The following is a 24,103-nucleotide window of genomic DNA, read 5'->3' as shown; positions in this document are numbered from 1 at the left end:
ACCCACTCTACTTCAATGGTAAACCTAATGGGAAAGAAACCCACTCTACGTCAATGGATAAGAAACCCACTCTACGTCATTGGAAAAGAAGCCCACTCTACATCAATGGGAAAGAAACCCACTCTACTTCAATGGGTAAAAACCCATTCTACCTCAATGGGAAACCCAATGGGAAAGAAACCCACTCTACTTCAATGGGAAAAAAACCCACTCTACATCAATGGGAAAGAAACCCACTCTACTTAAATGGTAAACCTAATGGGAAAGAAACCCACTACGTCAATGGATAAGAAACCCACTCTACGTCAATGGAAAAGAAGCCCACTCTACGTCAATGGGAAGTAAACCCACTCTAATTCAATGGGAAAGAAACCCACTCTACTTCAATGAGAAAGAAACCCACTCTATGTCAATGGGAAAGAAACCCACTGTATCAATGTTGTTCAAGTGTAGTGGGTGTGGCCCCCTGCTGGTCCATGAAGCTACTATAGTCTGGCACTGAGAGATAATATCGTTTTTTAATTTCTGCTTCAAATAAGTGAAACGTGCATAATTTTACAAATGTATGTTTATTTTTATTATTATGTGTCAATTAATAACTGCCATGAAACTCAATTTTAATTTTAACACAAATTAAATCAAAGAGGGCGGGTGTAATGTGGCGCACACGCGCGCTCTCTCTATTACACCTGTGCAGCTCCTCCCTCCTTCAGCACGCGCCATCCAATGGGAAGCGGCGCGGTGTGTGTGCGTGAGTGTGTGTGTGTGTGTGTGGTGCTTCACACAGACTCAGACTTGATCCACAGCAGAATCCACGATCGTGAAAGAAACACGGAGCCATGTCCGCGGAGGGAGGAGAAGAGGACGAGGTCCAGTTCCTGAGGACCGTGAGTGTCCCTCTGTGCTTCTGTCCCCGTGTCTGTGTACGTGTGTGTGTGGGCGCGGGAGTTTACCGCATTCACACACACACACACACACACACAGTCATCTCCTCCTGCAGTTGTGACTCTGATTATGATGATGGTGATGAAGGTGTGAATGTCTCTCCGTGTGTGTGTGTGTGTGTGTGTGTCGCTGTGGTTTTGTCTCGCTATGGTGGAGCTGTACTGTGTGTGTGTGTGTGTGTTGGGTGGATGCGGGGCGCAGTGCGGTGCAGAGCGTGATGCTGCTGCTGCATCTGCTTCACCTCAATCAGCAGCCTCACACCGTGTGTGTGTGTGTGTGTGTGTGTCACTGAGTGTGTGTGTGTGATTGTTATGAGTCGGTGATGATCAAAGGAGCTGTTGCTCTACAACAAAAGTCACGTGAATGATCGCACGTGAATTCACTGCTTCGCCTGACTATTTACTTTTTTAACACACACACACACACACACGGGTTTGTGTAGCTATTCTTCTCAGCACTCTGCATTGACTTACATTTATCACTAACCTTAACCACAACTAGTTAATGACTAACACTAAACCATAACCACAATTCAAAACTGAGTCCTAAATTACTCAGAAATGAGGTTCCTCGTGCCTCAATAGGACCAGGTTTTGGTCTACATGAGGACTCCTGGTCCTGACAAGGTCCTAACGAGGTAACACACACGTTCTTGTACAGGGTTCTTAGTGAGGTCACAACTAAAAACCAAAACAACAGGCCTCAGGTTGTGTTTCTGTCACCATGGTTACCTGCACTACGATGTTTTTTAAATACATGTGTCGTTTTTGGCATGATGACATTTGTCTCGGAGCATGAGGAGGTGCAGCTCCCCCTGCTGGCTGCACGAGGCTGCAGGGGTCTATTGGTCCAGAGAGAGTTTTCAGTGATCACCGAGACTGAAAAGGTTTAGCAGAACTCCAGACGTCATGTGACTCAGTTTGTTTACGCCGCCATGTTGGCAGGAAATGAACTCTACCGTGGTCTCTATCGTGAACTCTATTGCGATCTCTATGTGAACTCTATCGTCGTATTTATCGTTAACTCTATCGTCGTATTTATCGTCAACTCTATCGTTGTATCTATCGTTGTATCTATCGTCAACTCTGTCGTCATATCTATCGTTAACTCTATCGTGAATTAAGACGTTCCGCTCATGTAAATAAAGCTGTTGTTTGTGTGAAGTTCGGGACTGGGTTTTGTTCTCACTTGAACGAGAACCGTGGATTATCAGTTTTATTAAATTTGTAATAATAATGTAAATATAGTTTGAGTCGTGAAGAAAGACTCGACAGAAAACCTGTCTAATTCAGATATTTTGGTGCATGTATTCAGATTATTTTTGGTGCATGTATTCAGATTATTTATAGTGCATGTATTCAGATTATTTTTGGTGCATGTATTCAGATTATTTTTGGTGTATGTATTCAGATTATTTATAGTGCATGTATTCAGATTATTTTGGTGTATGTATTCAGATTATTTATAGTGCATGTATTCAGATTATTTTTGGTGTATGTATTCAGATTATTTATAGTGCATGTATTCAGATTATTTATAGTGCATGTATTCAGATTATTTTTGGTGTATGTATTCAGATTATTTATAGTGCATGTATTCAGATTATTTTTTGGTGTATGTATTCAGATTATTTTTTGGTGTATGTATTCAGATTACTTTGCTGGATGAGAACAGATTACTGACACAGTAAGAATCAGACTGTTTTGTTTCACATTGTCAGATTAATTCATTAATTCATATTTTGTCTTAAAATAGAAAACTATTCTATGACTCTTGTTTCTTTTAAAACAAGAGTCAGATTGAGATTATAATCATTTTATTGTAGTCTGGAGCTCTAAAGGTGCATTAAACTTTAATAGAGGCTGGAAAATGAATGAATGAGTGAGTGTCAGGTCCAGACTCAGGTCAGTGATTTCATCTCTGTTGGTACTTCCTGTTGTTTTCAGGTCGTTTCCTCAGATCAATAATCTCTGTGTTTCAGTTCAACCCTCATTCATTCATTCATTTTCAACACATCGACACAGATTAATGTTGTTAATCTGTGCATTTACAGACTGAGGATCAATAGAATAGAATATACATATAAATATATATATATATGATATAATATAATGTGAGTGAAAGTTATTGATTATCAGTTAATTTATTTATATGCATCTTCATTATATCATCTATAATCACAGTCTTCAGGTTATATCATCAGGGGTTTTTCCTCTTGCTCCTCCTTCTGCTCTTCCTCTTGCTCCTCCTCCTGCAGCAGCAGCAGCAGAGTTAAGTGCTCTCTGAATGCAGATCAATAGTTAGTAACAGGTCAGTGTTGATGTCTCAGCACAAACAGCAGAGAAAATGTCTGTGTTTGGACTGCAGGACATTTAGAGGGACCTGTCACTCAAACCCATCACACACACACACACACACATTTTTCTGTGTAACAGTAGACTTATAGATATAGATACACGATACAGATATTATCGGTGTGATATAGATAGTATCGGTGCAATACATAGATATTATTGGCATGATATAGACATTATTGGCACAATATATATAGATATTATCGGCACGATACAGATATTATCGGCACGATAAAGATAGTATCGGTGCAATACATAGATATTATTGGCACAATATATATAGATATTATCGGCACGATACAGATATTATCGGCACGATATAGATAGTATCGGTGCAATACATAGATATTATTGGCATGATATAGACATTATCGGCACAATATATATAGATATCGGCACGATATAGATAGTATCGGTGCAATACATAGATATTATTAGCGCGATACTGATATGTTATCGGCATGATATAGATATTATTGGCATGATATAGACATTATCGGCACAATATATATAGATATTATCGGCACGATACAGATATTATCGACACAATATAGATAGTATTGGTGCAATACATAGATAGTATCGGTGCAATACATAGATATTATTAGCGCGATACTGATATGTTATCGGCATGATATAGATATTATTGGCATGATATAGACATTATCGGCACAATATATATAGATATCGGCACGATACAGATATTATCGGCACGATACAGATAGTATCGGTGCAATACATAGATAGTATCGGTGCAATACATAGATATTATTAGCGCGATACCGATATGTTATCGGCATGATATAGATATTATTGGCATGATATAGACATTATCGGCACAATATATATAGATATCGGCACGATACAGATATTATCGGCACGATACAGATAGTATCGGTGCAATACATAGATTGTATCGTTGCAATACATAGATATTATTAGCGCGATACTGATATGTTATCGGCATGATATAGATATTATTGGCATGATATAGACATTATCGGCACAATATATATAGATATTATCGGCACGATACAGATATTATCGACACAATATAGATAGTATTGGTGCAATACATAGATATTGTTGGCATGATACAGATATATTATCGGCATGATATAGATATTATCGGGACGATACAGATATTGCACACTGGAAAGAGTGGAGGTTAGGAATCTGAAATATGTAAATATTAACACTGATACTTTGTGATAATTTAGCAGTAAAACGAAAAACGAAATTGTCGTAAAACTACTACGTCCTGTGAGTCTGTGATACTGAGTCTGTGATACTGTGAGTGTGTGATACTGTGAGTCTGTGATACTGTGAGTCTGTGATACTGTGAGTCTGTGATACTGAGTCTGTGATACTGTAAGTCTGTGATACTGTGAGTCTGTTAAACTGAGTCTGTGATACTGTGAGTCTGTGATACTGAGTCTGTGATATTGTGAGTCTGTGATACTGTGAGTCTGTGATACTGAGAGTCTGTGATACTGAGTCTGTGATACTGTGAGTCTGTGATACTGTGAGTCTGTGATACTTTGAGTCTGTGATACTGTGAGTCTGTGAGTCTGTGATACTGAGTCTGTGATATTGTGAGTCTGTGATACTGTGAGTCTGTGATACTGTGAGTCTGTGATAATGTGTGTCTGTGATAATGAGTCTGTGATAATGAGTCTGTGATATTGTGAGTCTGTGATACTGTGAGTCTTGATACTGTGAGTCTGTGATACTGTGAGTCAGTGATACTGTGATACTGTGATACTGTGGTACTGTGATACTATGATACTGTGAGTCTGTGATACTGTGATACTATGATACTGTGAGTCTGTGATACTGTGAGTCAGTGATACTGTGATACTGTGAGTCTGTGATACTGAGTCTGTGATACTGTGAGTCTGTGATATTGTGAGTCTGTGAGTCTGTGACTCTGTTGTGTGTCTTTGTCTCTTTGTTTGTCTTCACGTCCTCATTCTGCCACTTCACCCTCGTCCTAAATTCATCAGGGACGCTGCGTCCTCCTTGTAAGGACACAGAGACTGTCCCACACAGCACAACACACTCTTATTAACACACACACAGTAAAATGTACAAGGTTATTTAAAGCAGTGCTTCCCAAACACTGGGACGGGGACCCACAGGGGAGTCACGGGAGATTTTTTTGGGTCCCCACAAAAAAAGATTTCCCAACATTTTAAGATTTACGTGAATATGGATCGATGTTGTTCCAGAACAGTTGGAGACTGTTAGGCTAACAGGCTAATTTTATTTAATCTAGCGGGCCGGATATTAAAATGCTGGCGGGCCAGTTTTGGACCGTGGGCCACCAGTTGCTGACCACTGGTCCTAAACCAGTGTATAAGTGTAATATAACTCGTATCTACTGCCCCCTCTGGTGAAACACCAGCTACTGCATTGAGATTTGACCATTGACTTTCACGTCACCCTCTTGTCCAATCAGAGTGAGGCTCATTGTCCCAGACTCCTCCCGTTTCCCCCCCTTTTTTCGCGCCACCAGGCCACGCCCCCTGCACTCAGCCCACTTCTTGGCTTTCAAAAAAAAATTGAACATAGACATCACACGCACTCACACACTCTCACACACTCACACACACACACACACTCTCACACACACTCACACACACTCACACACACACACCGTATGAAAGTTTAATGATTTCCTCCTCGTTTTATAAATGTTATTTTCTCTCAGAGACGAACAATCCCCGACCATCTATCAACCCTGTGTGCGTGTGTGCGCATGCATGCGTGCGTGTGTGTGTGTTACTCTCGCCCTGTCTTCCTGTCCTCAGTCACATGACCGCTCTTGTCTTAACTCGTCGTCCACACGTTTGCGTGCCTGTTGTTTTCGCGACTTTGTCGTGAAGTAACGGGATGTTATATTTTATATTATATATTCTATATTTAGAGAAACCTGCAGTGTTAAAATGTCCTGTGACGTTTTTTTATTGTCTTCACTTAAACCTTTTAAAGCAGAGGACGACGTCAACACAGAGGCTTTATTTTGAAATTCTGTTGTCAATTTGAAGCTCCTATGAGTAGTATTTTTCACTCGAGCGGCTCCGCCCCCTAGTGGCAGACAACAGTTTTGAGACCCCTGAGAATCCAGACTACAACAAACAAGTCAAAGTCCATGTTTGACCTGAGGACAGAGAGACAGACAGAGGGACAGAGAGACAGACGTTTCCTCTGATGTCACATGGTCTCGTCTTTTTTCCGTGGATCATAAAACAGAGATATTTTCAGGCTGTTAAACATGAGTGTAAACTTTATTTAAAACAGATGTAAACAACAGCACACACACACACAAGTGTAAACTTTATTTAAAACAGATGTAAACGACAGCACACGTGTACATTTTATTGAAAACAGATGTAAACAACAGCACACACACACTAGTGTAAACTTTATTTATAACAGATGTAAACGACAGCACACACACACTAGTGTAAACTTTATTTAAAACAGATGTAAACAACAGCACACACACAGTAGTGTAAACTTTATTTAAAACAGATGTAAACGACAGCACACACACACACAAGTGTAAACTTTATTTAAAACAGATGTAAACGACAGCACACATGTGTACATTTTATTTAAAAAAGATGTAAATGACAGCACACACACACAAGTGTAAACTTTATTTAAAACAGATGTAAACGACAGCACACACACGCGAGTACAAACTTTATTTAAAACAGATGTAACTTAAAATGTCATTCACCTTAAAAATTTTAAGGTGAAGACTTGTTAAAGTTAAGGTGAAAGTTAAGGGAAAGGTGGAAACAGACGTTGACTTTGTGAGAAGACTTTGACGTTTTGTTTTTCCCGGTGAAAACGTTTACACAAGAACAAGTTAAGGGGAATCATCGTCCAAAGTGTTTTTGTCTCATTTTGTCTTTTGATGGACACAGAAAAGTCGTTCTGAGAGATAAAAAAAAAAAAAAAAACAGTTTACTGTGGAAAATGGATCCAAAAATAGATTTTGTTTTCATGTTAGATTTCATTTCTCTGTGTCTGTTTCTCTGTGTCTGTCTGTGTCTCTGTGTGTCTGTGTCTCTGTCTCTGTCTGTGTGTCTGTCTGTGTCTCTGTCTGTGTGTCTGTTTCTGTGTCTCTGTCTGTGTGTCTGTTTCTGTGTCTGTGTGTCTGTTTCTGTGTCTGTGTGTGTGTATCTATCTGTGTGTCTCTGTCTCTGTCTGTGTCTCTGTGTGTCTGTCTGTGTCTCTGTGTGTCTGTTTCTGTGTCTCTGTGTGTCTGTTTCTGTGTCTGTGTGTGTGTATCTATCTGTGTGTCTCTGTGTCTGTCTGTGTCTCGGTGTGTCTGTTTCTGTGTCTCTGTGTGTCTGTTTCTGTGTCTGTGTGTGTGTATCTATCTGTGTGTCTCTGTCTCTGTCTGTGTCTCTGTGTGTCTGTTTCTGTTTCTGTTTCTGTGTCTGTCTCTGTCTCTGTCTGTGTGTCTGTTTCTCTGTGTCTGTCTGTGTCTCGGTGTGTCTGTGTCTCTGTCTCTGTCTGTGTGTCTGTTTCTGTGTGTCTGTCTGTGTCTCTGTCTGTGTGTCTGTTTCTGTGTCTCTGTGTGTCTGTTTCTGTGTCTGTGTGTGTGTATCTATCTGTGTGTCTCTGTCTCTGTCTGTGTCTCTGTGTGTCTGTCTGTGTCTCTGTGTGTCTGTTTCTGTTTCTGTGTCTGTGTGTGTCTGTGTCTGTGTCTGTCTCTGTCTGTGTGTCTGTTTCTGTGTCTCTGTTTCTGTGTCTCTGTGTCTCTCTCTGTCTCTTGTCTGTGCCTCTGTGTCCCTCTGTCTGTGTCTTCTTGTGTTTTTTTCTTTAACTCTTTACGTTAACTTTAATTCTTTTCCTCACTCGTCCTGATTTTCTTCTTTCTTTTTTGTCATGTGATCGTCGTCTTCTCAGTTTCTCCTGTATTTCTGTAGCAGAGTCACAGAGTCACAGAGTCACAGAGTTACAGTCACAGAGTCACAGAGTTACAGAGTCACAGAGTCACAGTGACAGAGTCACAGAGTCACAGAGTTACAGAGTCACAGAGTCACAGAGTTACAGAGTCACAGAGTCACAGAGTTACAGAGAGTTACAGAGTCACAGAGTCACAGAGTTACAGAGTCACAGAGTCACAGAGTTACAGAGTTACAGAGTCACAGAGTCACAGAGTCACAGAGTCACAGCGTTACAGAGTCACAGAGTCACAGAGTCACAGAGTCACAGAGTTACAGAGTCACAGAGTTACAGAGTCACAGAGTCACAGAGTTACAGAGTCACAGAGTTACAGAGTCACAGTGTCACAGAGTCACAGAGTCACAGAGTCACAGCGTTACAGAGTCACAGAGTCACAGCGTTACAGAGTCACAGAGTCACAGAGTCACAGAGTCACAGAGTTACAGAGTCACAGAGTCACAGCGTCACAGAGTCACAGAGTCACAGAGTCACAGTGACAGAGTCACAGAGTTACAGAGTCACATAGTCACAGAGTCACAGAGTCACAGTGTCACAGAGTTACAGAGTCACAGAGTCACAGAGTCACAGAGTCACAGTGACAGAGTCACAGAGTCACAGAGTCACAGTGACAGAGTCACAGAGTCACAGAGAGTTACAGAGTCACAGAGTCACAGAGTCACAGAGTTACAGTGTCACAGAGTCACAGAGTCACAGAGTCACAGCGTTACAGAGTCACAGAGTCACAGAGTCACAGAGTCACAGAGTCACAGCGTTACAGAGTCACAGAGTCACAGAGTCACAGTGTCACAGTGTCACAGAGTCACAGAGTCACAGCGTTACAGAGTCACAGAGTCACAGAGTCACAGAGTTACAGCGCCACCTACAGGCCAGACACATGGTCAGGGTTGAGGTTAAGGGTTAAGATCAGGAAATGCTTTATGTCTGAGTGTCCTCACTAAGGATGCTGTACAAGACCGTGTGTGTGTGTGTGTGTGTGTCAGTGATTGTTGCCCTCGTTCTTCCTCCTCCTCCTCCTCCTCCTCCTCCTCTTCCTCTTCCTCTTCCTTGCTCAGATTTTATTAAACAACAAACTCAAACTCACCAGAGATAAATAATTGATGAGGAAAAATTAATTTATGACCACAACTTAGTGGTCTGTGTGTGTGTGTGTGTGTGTGTGTGTGTGTGTGTGTGCGTGTGTGTGTCAGTGTCAGTGTCACTGTGTGTGTGTGTGTGTGTGTCAGTGTCAGTGTAACTGTGTGTGTGTGTGTCAGTGTCACTGTGTGTGTGTGTGTGTATCAGTGTCAGTGTCACTGTGTGTGTGTGTGTGTGTATCAGTGTCAGTGTCACTGTGTGTGTTTGTGTGTGTGTGTCAGTGTCAGTGTCACTGTGTGTGTTTGCGTGTGTGTGTCAGTGTCAGTGTCAGTGTAACTGTGTGTGTGTCAGTGTCAGTGTCACTGTGTGTGTGTGTATCAGTGTCAGTGTCACTGTGTGTGTGTGTGTGTGTGTATCAGTGTCAGTGTCACTGTGTGTGTTTGTGTGTGTGTGTCAGTGTCAGTGTCACTGTGTGTGTTTGTGTGTGTGTCAGTGTCAGTGTCAGTGTAACTGTGTGTGTGTCAGTGTCAGTGTCACTGTGTGTGTGTGTATCAGTGTCAGTGCCACTGTGTGTGTTTGTGTGTGTGTGTCAGTGTCAGTGTCACTGTGTGTGTGTGTGTGTATCAGTGTCAGTGTCAGTGTAACTGTGTGTGTGTCAGTGTCACTGTGTGTGTGTGTGTATCAGTGTCAGTGTCACTGTGTGTGTTTGTGTGTGTGTGTCAGTGTCAGTGTCACTGTGTGTGTTTGTGTGTGTGTGTCAGTGTCAGTGTCACTGTATGTGTTTGTGTGTGTGCGTGTGTCAGTGTCACTGTGTGTGTGTGTGTGGGAGGTCAGGTGCTTTGAAGTTGACCTTTCTCAGGTTCAAAGATGAACAGAGGTCGTGCTGTGAGTCACAGTTCCAGCATTAACCTGAACTCAACAACAGCTCCCCCTTGTGGCTCTTTACATAAATCACATTTTTAACTCAAACTGACGAATTGTGTGGGGTTTTTTTTCGCGATAAATCGTGACTCGTTGTCGTGTCGACATCGTTCACATTTTTACATTTTACACGTTTGATTTTCAGGTTTTTTCATATTTTAGCTCAGGTTTTTTTCCTGTGAAGCAAAACAAATCTTGGTTTTCAGTTTTTTTTAACCTGACGTTGACACACACACACACACACACACACACCTGATGCTCTGTGTGTGTGTGTGTGTGTCTGCACAGAAGAGGCAGCTCTCACTTGTGTGCGTCTCTCGTCCTCGCTGCTTCTCACTGCAGTGCTCTTATGTAATCTGATTGATCATAGCGGAATGTTCCAGCGCAGAGGAGGACAGGAGAGAAGGAGACAAGGAGAGGAGACAAGGAGAGGAGGAGACAAGAGCTTTTAAACATGTTTGATTATGATCCGTGTCTGTCTTTACGATGACACTCATCCCATAATGATCGTGGAATCATCAGGATGACAACAACACAGCTGTGACCGTTTATCTTTAAAATTTACATCACTGTAAAAACACTCACTCTCCCACACCAAACCCCATAGAGAAAATCAGTGATTTTAGCTGCGGGGACACAGGAGCTGCTGGTCCTCTGCTGCCTCGTGTGGTCACTTTGTGTCACTGAAGTAAATCTGAATGAAGATTTTTAAAAGCCGATTTTGACAAAATAAGACGTTTGAACTTAGTGATGGAGGCAGCAGTGGATCAACAACTCCTGTGTGTGTGATGTTAAAATCACTGATTTTCTCTATGGGGTTTGGTGTGTGTGTTAAAAACAGATTTTAGCCACTGATCTATTAAGAATCGATGTCAGCTTACATCTATGATGTCTTAAATGATCTTTATCACGTCTTTATCTCACTGTGAGACAGGAAAGGTCTTTTGTTCAGATTGAACTCAGTGACACAAAGTGACCACACGAGGCAGCAGTGTCCCCGCCCCCCCCCGCCAGCTAAAATCGCTGCTTTTCTCTATGAGGTTTGGTGTGGGAGAGTTACCTGTTTAACATCCAAGTAAAGTCATATGTGGGTCAGTTCACATGAAGTTTGGACTTTGCAGAGTTGGGTTGTGTCTTCAGAGGCGACGCTCGGCCTCAGGGACCTGAAGACTATCTTAAAAAAAGAAAAAGCAGCAGCAGCAGCAGCAGCAGCAGCACTGCAGCACTGACCTGTGTGTGTGTGTGTGTGTGTGTGTGTGTGTGTGTGTGTGTGTCTCCTAGAAATAGTTGTGCTGGTGGAGTCAGCCATGATGAATGAGACGCTGCACACAGACCATAATACTCTGTGTGAACATGTCGGCGACGCAGGGTCAGAAAGAAACATAAACTTTATCCTACTTTTCTGTTTGAACCAGAACAGAAAACTCTTTGTATTCAGGTTACGGGTGAGTGTGTGTCACGTATCTGTACTTTCGCTTTATTATTTATACTCTCTTTGTTACTCGTTACTAACAAATAACATCAGAAGAAGAAGAGTTGGTATTATGGTCTGTATTTATATAGAGCTTTACATTACAGTTTTCTTTGCTCAAGGACACATGTAGACGAGCAGAGCCAGGAATTGAACCTACACCCTTCCAGTTGATAGACACCTCAGCTCACCCCCGTGGCTCAGTGGTGAGCTGAGGTGTCTTTCTCGTACTTTTTACGGAGGAACTTTGCTCTCTGTCATCACAGGAAACTTTCGCAGAATGTTTCCCAGAATCTTTCTGAGGTGCTGTCGTGTTTGTCTGGTTGTGGTGTTGCTGCCTCCTGGTGGTCTGGAGTGGAACAGCTCGTTGCAGCAGCAGGTTCTTCTAACATCCGTCTTTGAGAACCTTGTTCTCTGAGTTCAACTCTAAAGAAAATGAATTATTTCTTATTTTATTGAAGATAATCGTTTACATAACGACGTTTTATTCATGAACGCTCGTCATCGTGGTGAAATGAATGGATTGTGAAATGTGCTGAGTCATGTTTCGCTGTGACTGAGTTTCTGATCAATATTTGATCAGTGAAGATTCTCCCTGTGCTTCTCTCACATCATTACATCATCACTGCCCCTCCCCCACCCTCCCCCACCCTCCCCCACTCTCTCTCTGCCAAGCTTTAAAAACCCTCCTCCCACTGCGTGTGTGCATGTGCGCGTGCGCCTGTGTGTGTGTGTGTGTGTGTGTGCGTTTCCAAAATCCCTGATGCTGTACAAAGCTGGATACTTGAATGCAGCTCCCTGTCTCTCACACACACACTGACACACAGACACACACACACTGACACACAGACACACACACACCTGTTTGTGTGATTGATTATGTGTGCGTTTCTGATCGATCACATGTCGATGTGTTGCTGTCTCTGTCTTCATGTGTGTCCTGTGTCCTCCTCTGACTCTGTTTTTCTTTGTCTCTGTTTGTGTCCCCCTGTCTCTGGTGTCCCCCCTGTGTCTTGTCTCCTCTGTGTCTTGTGTCCCCCTCGGCCCCTGTCTGTCGTTGTTTGTTGTCCTCTGTATTTTGTCTCTCATGTCCTCTGTCTCTCTTTGTGTCCCTGTGTCTTGTGTCCCTCTCGGCCCCTGTTTGTTGTCCTCTGTCTTGTATGTCCTCTTGTTTGTGTGTCTGTGTCTCGTGTCCTCTGTCTCTGTTTGTGTCCCTGTATCTTGTGTCGCCGTGTCTTGTGTCCCCTTCTGTCGTCGTTGTTTGTTGTCTGTCTTTTGTGTCTCTGTTCATGTGTCCTCTGTCTCTGTGTGTGTGTCTCTGTTTGTGTGTCCTCTGTCTCTGTGTGTGTTCTCTGTCTTGTGTCTCTGTTCGTGTGTCCTCTGTCTCTGTGTGTGTCCTCTGTCTCTGTGTGTGTCCTCTGTCTCTTGTGTCTCTGTTTTCAGGCAGGTCATCATATTTAATGTTTCCTCTGCTGCTGTTGAATAAGCTGTTGTGTAAGATGCTGTGTTTTCATTTTACGACTCTGTTTGGTGTGTGTATGTGTGCATGTGTGTATGTGTGTGTGTGTGTGTGTGTGTGTGGGGACCTGAGGTTGTTTTGTCTGATCCTCGCAGAAAAAAAGCTAAAAGCTGTTTGACTGCTAAGATGTGGTTTTAAGGACAAAGACAGATAGCGTGTGTGTGTGTGTGTGTGTGTGTGTGTGTGTGTGTGTCTGTGTGTGTGTGTGTCTGTGTGTGTCTGTGTGTTTCTGTGTTCATATCAGAATCTGTTTTATTATCTCTTTAAAAAAAATAGCTAGCTGTGGGGTGGAGTGGCTCAGTGGTTAAGACCGGTACCCTGTCTTAAGGGGTGGAGTCGCAAGTTCGACTCCACCCCTGGCTGATTGTACTCAATTCCATTGTAAGTGGCTTTGGATAAAAGCGTCTGCTAAATGACATGTGATGTTAGCAGAGGTGTCACACAGGCGTCTGTCGTCATGTGACTCTCAGCAGATGGACAGATAGGTGAGACGTCTCTGCTGTTGTTGTGTCTGCCTCTAGTGGTTGTGAGAGGAACTGCAGAGAAAGTGTAGATGTTTATTAACATCTCTGTCCTACTCTCTTCCATTGATTCTGTTAGTCTCTCTCTCTCTCTCTCTCTCCCTCCCTCTCTCCATAGAAGGCTGGAATTCAAACTGCAGCACACACACACACACACACACACAGAGGGAGAGAATGTCTGGTGTGTGTGTGTGTGTGTGTGTGTGATAATGTAAATAATAACTCTGTGGCTCAGCTCTTTTCTGCTCTAATCTCTTTGGTTTATTAGTTTGTTGGAGCAGTCATTAATTATGAGTTATTGTATTTACTGTGTCATGTGATGTGAGGTCCGACTTTAAAGGGACAGTACGGGGTTTTCTGAAGTGTGGTTTTATGAGGTAGTGACACACAGAGGTTTCCCCTGAGTGAAAACATGGCTGCTGACAGCGGGGACACAAAGAGAAACAAACTCACTCTCCCACACCAAAGCCCACAGAGAAAATCAGGGATTTTAACATCACACACACAGGAGTTGTGGATCCACTGCTGCCTCCATCACTAAGTTCAAATGTCTTATTTTGTCAATTCGGCGTTTGAAATCCTTCCTTCAGATTTACCTCAGTGACACAAAGTGACCACACGAGGCAGCAGTAGAGCAGCTGATTTTCTCTATGGGCTTTGGTGTGGGAGAGTGAGCCATTTTGTTTTCTCTGAGAGTGAAGTTTAGTGTCTCAGGCTGCAAAGTAGGTGATTTATGTGCTAATATGCTAATATGGTATTAAAAAAATGAATGCTGAGTTATATTATTAGTTGTTAGGGATGCATGCTAACATTAGCAGCTAGCACCAGAGGTGACACAACAACTCCTGTGTGTGTGATTTTAAAATCACTGATTTTCTCTGTGGGGTTTGGTGTGGGAGAGTGAGTGGTTTACAAACTTAAGTTTCCTGTTGGGAAAGTCTGTGTAACAGTGAGATAAAGACGTGAAACATGTTCTTCAGCAGGGGTGTCAAACTGGTGGCCCGGGGGCCTACAATATCTTATATTGCCCATTTCTATGTCAGTCCCCGCTTGACCAGACTAGATGCTCATTGGCTCCCAGGTCATGTGAGGTTGCCCCCCCCCCCCCGTTCTTAAGACATCGTAGACTTAAATTGAGACTAGATTTTATTATATGAGTCATTTATTAACTGATCTTGTCATTGTTTGGGAACATTCCTACCTTTCTTATGCTGGTTCTCAGCAGCAGGGGGCGCTCATAGTGCAGTCAGCTCTGACTGTGTCAATACCTCAGACAACCACACTTCAAAAAACCCTTCAAATATCACTTAATTTCACCTGAAATGATTCTTAATTGTCCTTTACTGATTTGATGAAGAAGACGAGGAAGCTCTCTTAGCATAATGTGTGTGTGGGTGTGTGTGTGTGTGTAGGACGATGAGGTGGTGCTACAGTGCTCGGCAACGATCCATAAGGAGCAACAGAAACTGTGTTTGGCTGCCGAAGGCTTCGGAAACAGACTCTGCTTCCTCGAGTCCATCTCCAACTCCAAGGTACCGAGGCGCTGACGGAGGCAGTGACTTCCTGTGTGTAACGAGGCGAATGTGTGAAACCGTTTAAAAACTGTGTGTGTGTGTGTGTGTGTGTGTGTGTGTGTGTGTCACGTTGTTTCAGAATGTGCCTCCAGATCTTTCCATCTGCACCTTCGTCCTGGAGCAGTCGCTGTCGGTGCGAGCGCTTCAGGAGATGCTGGCCAACACTGAGGAGAAGGCTGACGGGGTGAGTGTGTCGCCTGCACACACACACACACACACACACGTCACATGGTTCCTCACTTCCTCTGATGTCATCACACCACATCGACACCACAAACATCCAGAACACACTGAGGAACATCTCCTGACTGTTGTTACAACATCTAACTTCACATGCTTCTTCTCCATTTACTCTCAAAAACTGATTTTAGCCTCTTAACAAAAGACTCGCCTGACAAAAGCTACGGCAGTTCAAGTCTACGACGTCTTAAGAACATGTTTCACGTCTTTATCTCACTGTTACTCAGACTTTTCCAACAGGAAACGGAAGTTTGTAAACCACTCACTCTCCCACACCAAACCCCATAGAGAAAATCAGTGATTTTAACACCACAGCACACAGGAGTTGTTGATCCACTGCTGCCTCCATCACTAACTTCAAATGTCTTATTTTAATGAATTCAGCATTTCAAATATATTATTTAGACTTAACTCAGTGACACAAAGTGACCACACGAGGCAGCAGAGGACCAGCAGCTCCTGTGTCCCCGCGAGCTAAAATCACTGGTTTTCTCTATGGGGTTTGGTGTGGGAGAGTGAGTGGTTTACAAACTTCCGTTCCCTGTAGGAAAAGTCTGTGGAACAGTGAGATAAAGACGTGAAACTTGTTCTTAAGACGTCGTAGACTTAATCTGACGTAGATTTTATCAGCTGAGTCTATTGTTGAAAGTTAAATCTATCATCTCTGAGCCATGGGGGTTTATTTTTCTTTCTTTTTTTATGTGTCATTTGTAAAAATGACAATGTGACTTACTTTGTCCTCCTCTCTCTCATGTCCACACAGCATGTAGATGTGGAGATCTGGGTAGGTGCACGTCCACTGGCCGTCTGTGTTTGTCACCGTTTTGTTCTCGTCCTCATGTTGACATTTACAGTCAGTGTCAGTAGCAGTTAGAGGAGACGCAGAGCTGCCCCACACACACACACACACACACACACACACGTCTACATAAATATACATGTTTACTGCTTTAAGAAGCGTCCTCATCATTGTTCCGCCCTGAGGTCAACGCGAGCGTCACCAGGTTTAAATCATCACAGGAAGATCGCCAAACATGGAGCCGCTCACACAGAACCCAGGAGACAGGAAACGCACCACACATGACATCACTTCCTCTTGTTTTACTCAGTGGTTCCTGCGATCCGTGGCTTCTCTGCGTCCTCGTCTCTGATTGGTCGAGCTCCAGCGTGTCTGTCCAGCAATGGACGCGTGGTTGTGTTCAGTGTAAAAACACTGATGATGCGTTCACTGACCTCACTGAGTCTCATTGTGACACAAACACAACAACTGATGACTGAGAGAAACAGGAAGTAAACATAGACAAGAAAAACTACAACATGCAAAGAGACAAAGTAAACAACGATTAACTGCACAGGTAAACTACACAGGTAATTTAGACAGGTAAACTATGCAGGTAAATTACACAGGTAAACTACACAGGTAAAACTAAACTAGTAGAACTACACAGGTAAACTATGCAGGTAAACTATGCAGGTAAACTACGCAGGTTAACTACACAGGTAAATTACACAGATAAATTACGTAGGTAAACTACGCAGGTAAACTACACAGGTAAAACTAAACTAGTATAACTACGCAGGTAAACTACACAGGTAAATTACACAGATAAATTACGCAGGTAAACTACGCAGGTAAAACTAAACTAGTAGAACTACGCAGGTAAACTACACAGGTAAATTACACAGTTAAACTACACTAGTAGAACTACGCAGGTAAACTACACAGGTAAATTACACAGATAAATTACGCAGGTAAACTACACAGGTAAACTACGCAGGTAAACTACGCAGGTAAAACTAAACTAGTAGAACTACGCAGGTAAACTACACAGGTAAATTACACAGTTAAACTACACTAGTAGAACTACGCAGGTAAACTACACAGGTAAACTACGCAGGTAAACTACACAGGTAAATTACACAGGTAAACTACACTAGTAAAACTACGCAGGTAAACTACACTAGTAAAACTATGCAGTAAATTACACAGGTAAACTACACAGGTAAATTACACAGTTAAACTACACAGGTAAAACTGCACAAGTAAAACAACACAGGTAAAATACACAGGTAAAACAACACAGGTAAGCTACACTAGTAAAACTACACAGGTAAACTACACTAGTAAAACTACGCAGGTAAACTACACTAGTAAAACTACACAGGTAATCTACACATGTAAAACTACACTAGTGAAACTAAGCAGGTAAACTACACTAGTAAAACTACACAGGTAAAACTACACTAGTAAAACTACGCAGGTAAACTACACTAGTCAAACTACGCAGGTAAACTACACTAGTAAAACTACACAGGTAAAACTACACTAGTAAAACTACACAGGTAAAACTATGCAGGTAAACTACACTAGTAAAACTACACAGGTAAACTACGCAGGTAAACTACACTAGTAAAACTACGCAGGTAAACTACACTAGTAAAACTACACAGGTAAAACTACACTAGTAAAACTACACAGGTAAAACTACGCAGGTAAACTACACTAGTAAAACTACTCAGGTAAACTACGCAGGTAAACTACACTAGTAAAACTACACTAGTAAAACTACGCAGGTAAACTACACTAGTAAAACTACACAGGTAAACTACACTAGTAAAACAACGCAGGTAAACTACACTTGTACAACTACGCCGGTAAACTACGCAGGTAACTACACAGGTAAACTACACCGGTAAACTACACTAGTAAGACTACACAGGTAAACTGCACAGATTGTTTTAAGTGGTTTCCTGGAGATAAAAGCAGGGGCAGGAAGTGAACAGAAACAGGTGAGTTGTGAAGAGGAAACCGAGTATGAAGTGACAGGAAGTGTCTGCAGTGATTTCAGAATAAAACAGGAAGTAGAGTTATACTTACACTTATGTATTATTGTGTTATTGATCCATGTATTGATTATAAATCTTCCAAAGAGCAGCTTTTAATAACACACTGATGAAGTTTTCATGTATTGATTCTGTGAATCAAGAACCTTTTAAGAAACTAATATATTCATAATGACATCACTGGCCCCACCCCCTCCTCTCTTCTTCTGTCTCTGAATATTTTCAGTCTCTGCTGTTTTTTATGACGTTTGTTTTGTTGTTGTGTTTCAATCTTTGTGTGTTTTTCCTTTTCATTTGTAACTCTTCTCTCTCTCTCCCTCCCCCTCTCTCTCGCTCTCTCCCTCTCCCTCTCTCCCTCCCTCTCTCTCTCTCTCAGACGGCTCAGGGTGGCGGTCATCGTACCTTGCTGTATGGACACGCTGTCCTGCTGAGACACTCATACAGTGGAATGGTTCGTACACACACACACACAGTATTTTTTACTTGAGCTGATGTGATGCTGTATTTTTGTGGTGTTCCTAATAAAATGATCACTGACGTGTGCGATTGTCTGTCTGTCTGTCTGTCTGTGTTCAGTACCTCTGCTGTCTGTCCACCTCCCGCTCGTCCACAGACAAACTGGCTTTTGATGTTGGACTGCAGGAGGACACCACAGGTACTGATCTCTGTCTGACTCTGTCTGTCCATTTATACTCTAACCACTCAACAGAATCCTCCACACATATACATATATGTATATATATATATATATATATATATACATATATGTACATATATATATATATATGTATATATATATATACATATATATGTATATATATACATATATAATATATATGTATGTATATATATATATATATATACGATGTCTACGATGTCTTCAGAACATGTTCACGTCTTTATCTCACTGTGAGACAGACTTTTCCAACAGGAAACTGAAGTTTGAGTTGTTGATCCACTGCTGCCTCCATCACTAACTTCAAATGTCTTATTTTGTTAATTCGGCATTTGAATTTGCATATTTCATTTAGAATGAACTCACACAACGTGACCACACGAGGCAGCAGTGGACCAGCAGCTCCTGTGTCCCCGCCAGCTAAAATCACTCATTTTCTCTATGGGGTTTTGTGTGGGAGAGCGAGTGAAAAACAGTCAAATTTAACGTTATAAATCGATGTTATGATCTTTTCACTAAATGAATCAAAGTCAAACTGAATAGTTATTAGTTACTAATATTAACCTGGCTAAATTGGCTACACTGTGTCAGACTCTGTGACTCACATTGAATCATCGTCCTCTTAAGAAGAGGAACGAACCAGAGACGATGCTGTTGCTATGAGAGTGTGTGTGTGCGTGTGTGTGTGCGCTTGTGTGTGTGCGCGTGTGTCTGTGTGTGTGTGTGTGTGTAGGCGAGGCGTGCTGGTGGACCATCCATCCAGCATCAAAGCAGCGTTCAGAGGGAGAGAAGGTCAGAGTGGGAGATGATCTCATCCTGGTCAGTGTCTCCTCTGAAAGATACCTGGTGAGTCGCAGCTGTGTGTGTGTGTGTGTGTGTGTGTGTGTGTGAGAGATCTAGAGATGGCTCAATATCTCTTTTTCTTGTGTCCTGTACAGATATCACAGTCTTTTTTATCATTATTATTATTGCATCCTAATAAAATGTCAATCAATGTCATAATATTCTAAGAAATGTGCAAGAAACTACAGTTTTTATAACATTAAAACAATGTTTTATAAATGATTTTACTGATTAAATGCTTCTCAAACGACCTCAGTGACTTCCCCCATATATTCATCTCATATTAATCAAATAATCAGATTCTCTCGTGTGTTTTATCGTGTTAATCATGTTAATCATGTTAATCATGTTCCCGCAGCATCTCTCCTACGGCAACAGCAGCCTCCACGTGGACGCAGCGTTCCAGCAGACGCTGTGGAGCGTCGCCCCCATCTGTTCTGGAAGTGAAGTCGCACAAGGTATAAACTTTTCTTTAAAAACAACAGTTAATCCTTAAACCTCAAAGCTGTTCAAAATGCCACAGTAAATGATATTTTATAGTACATTTTCTTTGAAAATCCTATTTATTATTCACATTTTGTCCCAAACTAGATTTGACTTCATATTTTGTTCAACATTATGATAAAAAAGAGGGTTTTTGTGAATGTATTTCAACGAGTTGCTTCATATTTTGTCAATTTTGCCAACTACTACTAATAATAACCTGTGAAATGAGGTTTATTGTGTCACATGAATGTTTTAGTGACAAAAGAGAACAAACGTGACACTTTCTCTCGAGTCTATAGATCATGTGTCCACCCCTCACCCCTTCATCTGTCTCTTACCTCCTCCACGTCTGTCTCTGCAGGTTTCCTCATAGGTGGCGACGTCCTGCGTCTCCTTCATGGCCACATGGACGAGTGTTTGACCGTTCCATCTGGAGAACATGGAGACGAGCAGAGGAGGTGATCATTAGCCGCTGTCACAGAAACATGAAAATAGTACATGAACCACTCACTCTCCCATAGTGATTTAAGCTCGCAGGGACACAGTCGCTGCTGGTCTACTGCTGCCTCGTGTGGTCACTTTGTGTCACTGCGTTTAATCTGAATGAAGATTTTTAAATGCAAAAGTTATTTTGTGAATGTGGCATTAAAAATATTTAATTTAGACTTAACTCAGTGACACAAAGTGACCACACGAGGCAGCAGTAGACCATCAGCTCCTGTGTCCCCGCGAGCTAAAATCGCTGGTTTTCTCTGGGTTTGGTGTGGGAGAGTGAGTGGTTTACAAACGTGAGTTTTACTGTTTCCTGATAAAGACGTGGAGTCTGTTGTGGCTAAAATCTTGTTTTTTCCTCAAGTAACTGCTTAATACCTCACGCTAGCTTACTTTAAAAGATGTGAACTGTCCCCGTTGATCTGTATTTGTTTTATGTTTGCACATAATAGAAATAATGACAAATGTGGAAATAATAGCGTGTAATACATGAAAAAGAACAGATATTCGAGGAAAGAGTCCAAACTTTTTGATGTTTGTTCCCTCAGGACGGTTCACTATGAGGGCGGAGCCGTTTCTAGCCACGCCCGCTCCCTGTGGCGGCTGGAGACACTGCGGGTCGTGTAAGTGCAACATCAAACATGGACGACAATGACGCTGTTTTATGTTTAACCAGAAGGGGGTGCGTGTCTCATAAACCTCCAGGTGGAGCGGGAGCCACATCCGCTGGGGTCAACCGTTCAGACTGAGACACGTGACCACGGGGAAGTACCTGAGTCTCATCGAGGACAAGTCTCTGCTGCTGATGGACAAGGAGAAAGCCGACGTCAAGTCCACGGCCTTCTGCTTCAGGTCGTCCAAGGTACGACGTTGCCGTGACGACATAAATGCCGTTGTTTTGGTGAAAAAACACAAAGACAAAGAAAATATGCTAATTTTTCAGAATTTACACGAGGTGGCGCTACTTGTACGTTTAAAAACACCATGGGGACGGAACTGAAGTAAATGAATCATCCGTTCATGCAACTGTTCGCAAAAAATGTTAAATGGAAAGATTTAAAAAACATTTTAACACTGGAGATCGTTTTTGTGTTGAATTTCCATCTGTTTGACAAAAATTATGCGCAAAACATTACGTGAAAATGTGCGTGACGTCGTGTCTACAAACGACCACCAGGTGGAGACAAACTCACGTCTTTGAGTTCCTTCTTTTTTTTTAACCCAGGAAAAGTTGGACCCCGGCGTGAAGAAGGAGGTGGACGGCATGGGCGTCCCCGACATCAAATACGGCGACTCGGTGTGTTACGTCCAGCACGTGGACACGTGTCTGTGGCTCACGTACCAGACGGTCGACGCCAAGTGTGCTCGCATGGGCGGAGTCCAGAGGAAGGTAGCGCGGCAGGACACGTTTCCGATCTTTGATGTTTTTTTGTTGTGATGTTTGACGATCGTGTTCGGACATAAACTCCGCTGCTGCTTTTCAGGCGATCATGCATCACGAGGGTCACATGGACGACGGGCTGACGCTGTCGCGCTCGCAGCACGAGGAGAGTCGCACGGCCAGAGTCATTCGCAGCACGGTGTTTCTGTTCAACCTCTTCATCAGGTGAGTGACTACGGTGGCCTGAGAGTGCAAAAGACATTGTCACACAGCGTTAGAACACTTTTAAACATCCTGAAACAAACTGTAGACAAAAAAAGAGGCTAAAAACACAGTGGATTTGAGGATTACTTTATGATTTTAAGGGGGAAAAAAGTCTTGTTCGTAGTACTATGCTGTATATATATATATACAGTATATATATATATATATATATATATATATATATATATATATATATATATATATATATATGTTGTAGTTTTCTTTCCAAACCATTCATTCCCAGAGCCGAGCTCATGTTTCTGTGCAGTGAGACGACGTCGTCTCTGGGGACACACGAGCTGTAAGAACATAAGGAAAAGTCGTGTGCTCAGAGCAAACATCGGAGACTGCAGAAGCAAATATTACTCACACTGTAAAACACACTGTGTTTACAGAGAGAGACGCTGCACGGAAGTCAAGTCCAGAGTCTTCAAAACAAAAGACTCACCTCAGTTTACGTCTTAACGACATCTTTAAGAACACGTTCACGTCTTTATCTCAGTCGTAGACAAAGTTCCAACAGGAAACTGAAGTTTGTAAACCACTCACTCTCCCACACCAAACCCCATAGAGAAAATCATCGATTTAACATCACACACAGGAGTTGTTGATCCACTGCTGCCTCCATCACTAAGTTCAAATGTCTGATTTTAATGAATTCGGCATTTAAAATATTTCATTTAGACTTAACTCAGTGACGTTAAGTGACCACACGAGGCAGCAGAGGAACAGCAGCGACTGTGTCCCTGCAAGCTAAAATCACTGATTTTCTCTATGGGCTTTGGTGTGGGAGAGTTTCCTGTTTTTAACCTGTTAGTTCATGTCATGTTCCTCTTCTCCTCTCTCCGTTCAGGGGTCTGGACACGCTGAGGAAAAAGGGGCGGGGCTCCACCTTAGATCTGCCAATCGACTCGGTCAGCCTGAGTCTGCAGGACCTGATCGGCTACTTCCAACCACCCGGAGATCACCTGGAACACGAGGACAAGCAGAACCGACTGAGAGCGCTGAAGAACCGACAGAACCTGTTTCAGGAGGAGGTGTGTGTGTATATGTGTGTGTGTGAAGGGGGCGGAGACATGATATGTATCCTAATAAAAATCACGTACGATAATGTGATTTCACTGAGTTTTAAAGTGGATTCTTAGGATTATCGCAATCATATTTGGTCGCAATGGTCGCAAGTTCGATTCCACCCCTGGCTGATTGTGCTCATACCCATTGTAAGTCGCTTTGGATAAAAGCGTCTGCTAAATGACGTAATGTAACGTAATGTAATGTAATATTTTTGCCCTGTGGTCATTAACGATATCAGCTATAAAATTAGGACCTTTATGTCCAGCCCCTTTGGTCAAAACTCCGCCCCCAAGACACTATAATATTTTTCAGTAAAATGTTAGTTTTTATGACTTCTCAATCAAACGTTAAACATTACCTTTCAAATAAGGACAAAATGGAGGTAGAGTATGCACAGTAGGCTCCGCCCTTTTTATTTTTAAGAATCTATAAAGA

At 42.3% G+C, this 24,103-nt stretch overlaps 1 protein-coding gene across 19 annotated transcripts in view; it reads left to right on the top strand.

Annotated features, from left to right (window-relative positions):
- The first annotated feature begins 787 nt into the window (after positions 1–787).
- The window catches only part of ryr2a (ryanodine receptor 2a (cardiac)), a 78,796-nt gene continuing 55,480 nt past the window's right edge, over positions 788–24,103 (top strand). For 14 of the 19 annotated variants that reach the window (XM_058620972.1, XM_058620955.1, XM_058620968.1 and 11 more), the window contains exons 1-14: positions 788–887; positions 15,207–15,326; positions 15,448–15,552; positions 16,372–16,392; positions 18,829–18,903; positions 19,029–19,107; positions 19,862–19,974; positions 20,330–20,429; positions 20,819–20,915; positions 21,498–21,572; positions 21,655–21,811; positions 22,175–22,339; positions 22,434–22,555; positions 23,448–23,631. In XM_058620972.1, coding sequence (XP_058476955.1) covers positions 840–887; positions 15,207–15,326; positions 15,448–15,552; positions 16,372–16,392; positions 18,829–18,903; positions 19,029–19,107; positions 19,862–19,974; positions 20,330–20,429; positions 20,819–20,915; positions 21,498–21,572; positions 21,655–21,811; positions 22,175–22,339; positions 22,434–22,555; positions 23,448–23,631 — 1,461 coding nt within the window. In that variant the 5' untranslated portion in view covers positions 788–839. The remainder of the gene's footprint in view (positions 888–15,206; positions 15,327–15,447; positions 15,553–16,371; positions 16,393–18,828; positions 18,904–19,028; positions 19,108–19,861; positions 19,975–20,329; positions 20,430–20,818; positions 20,916–21,497; positions 21,573–21,654; positions 21,812–22,174; positions 22,340–22,433; positions 22,556–23,447; positions 23,632–24,103) is intronic. The other 5 variants (XM_058620974.1, XM_058620967.1, XM_058620964.1 and 2 more) reach the window with 1 other exon arrangement.

This window comes from Solea solea, chromosome 21 (assembly GCF_958295425.1).
Source record: "Solea solea chromosome 21, fSolSol10.1, whole genome shotgun sequence".
NCBI classification, from domain to species: domain Eukaryota; kingdom Metazoa; phylum Chordata; class Actinopteri; order Pleuronectiformes; family Soleidae; genus Solea; species Solea solea.
This window is presented reverse-complemented; position numbering and strand designations above follow the sequence as displayed.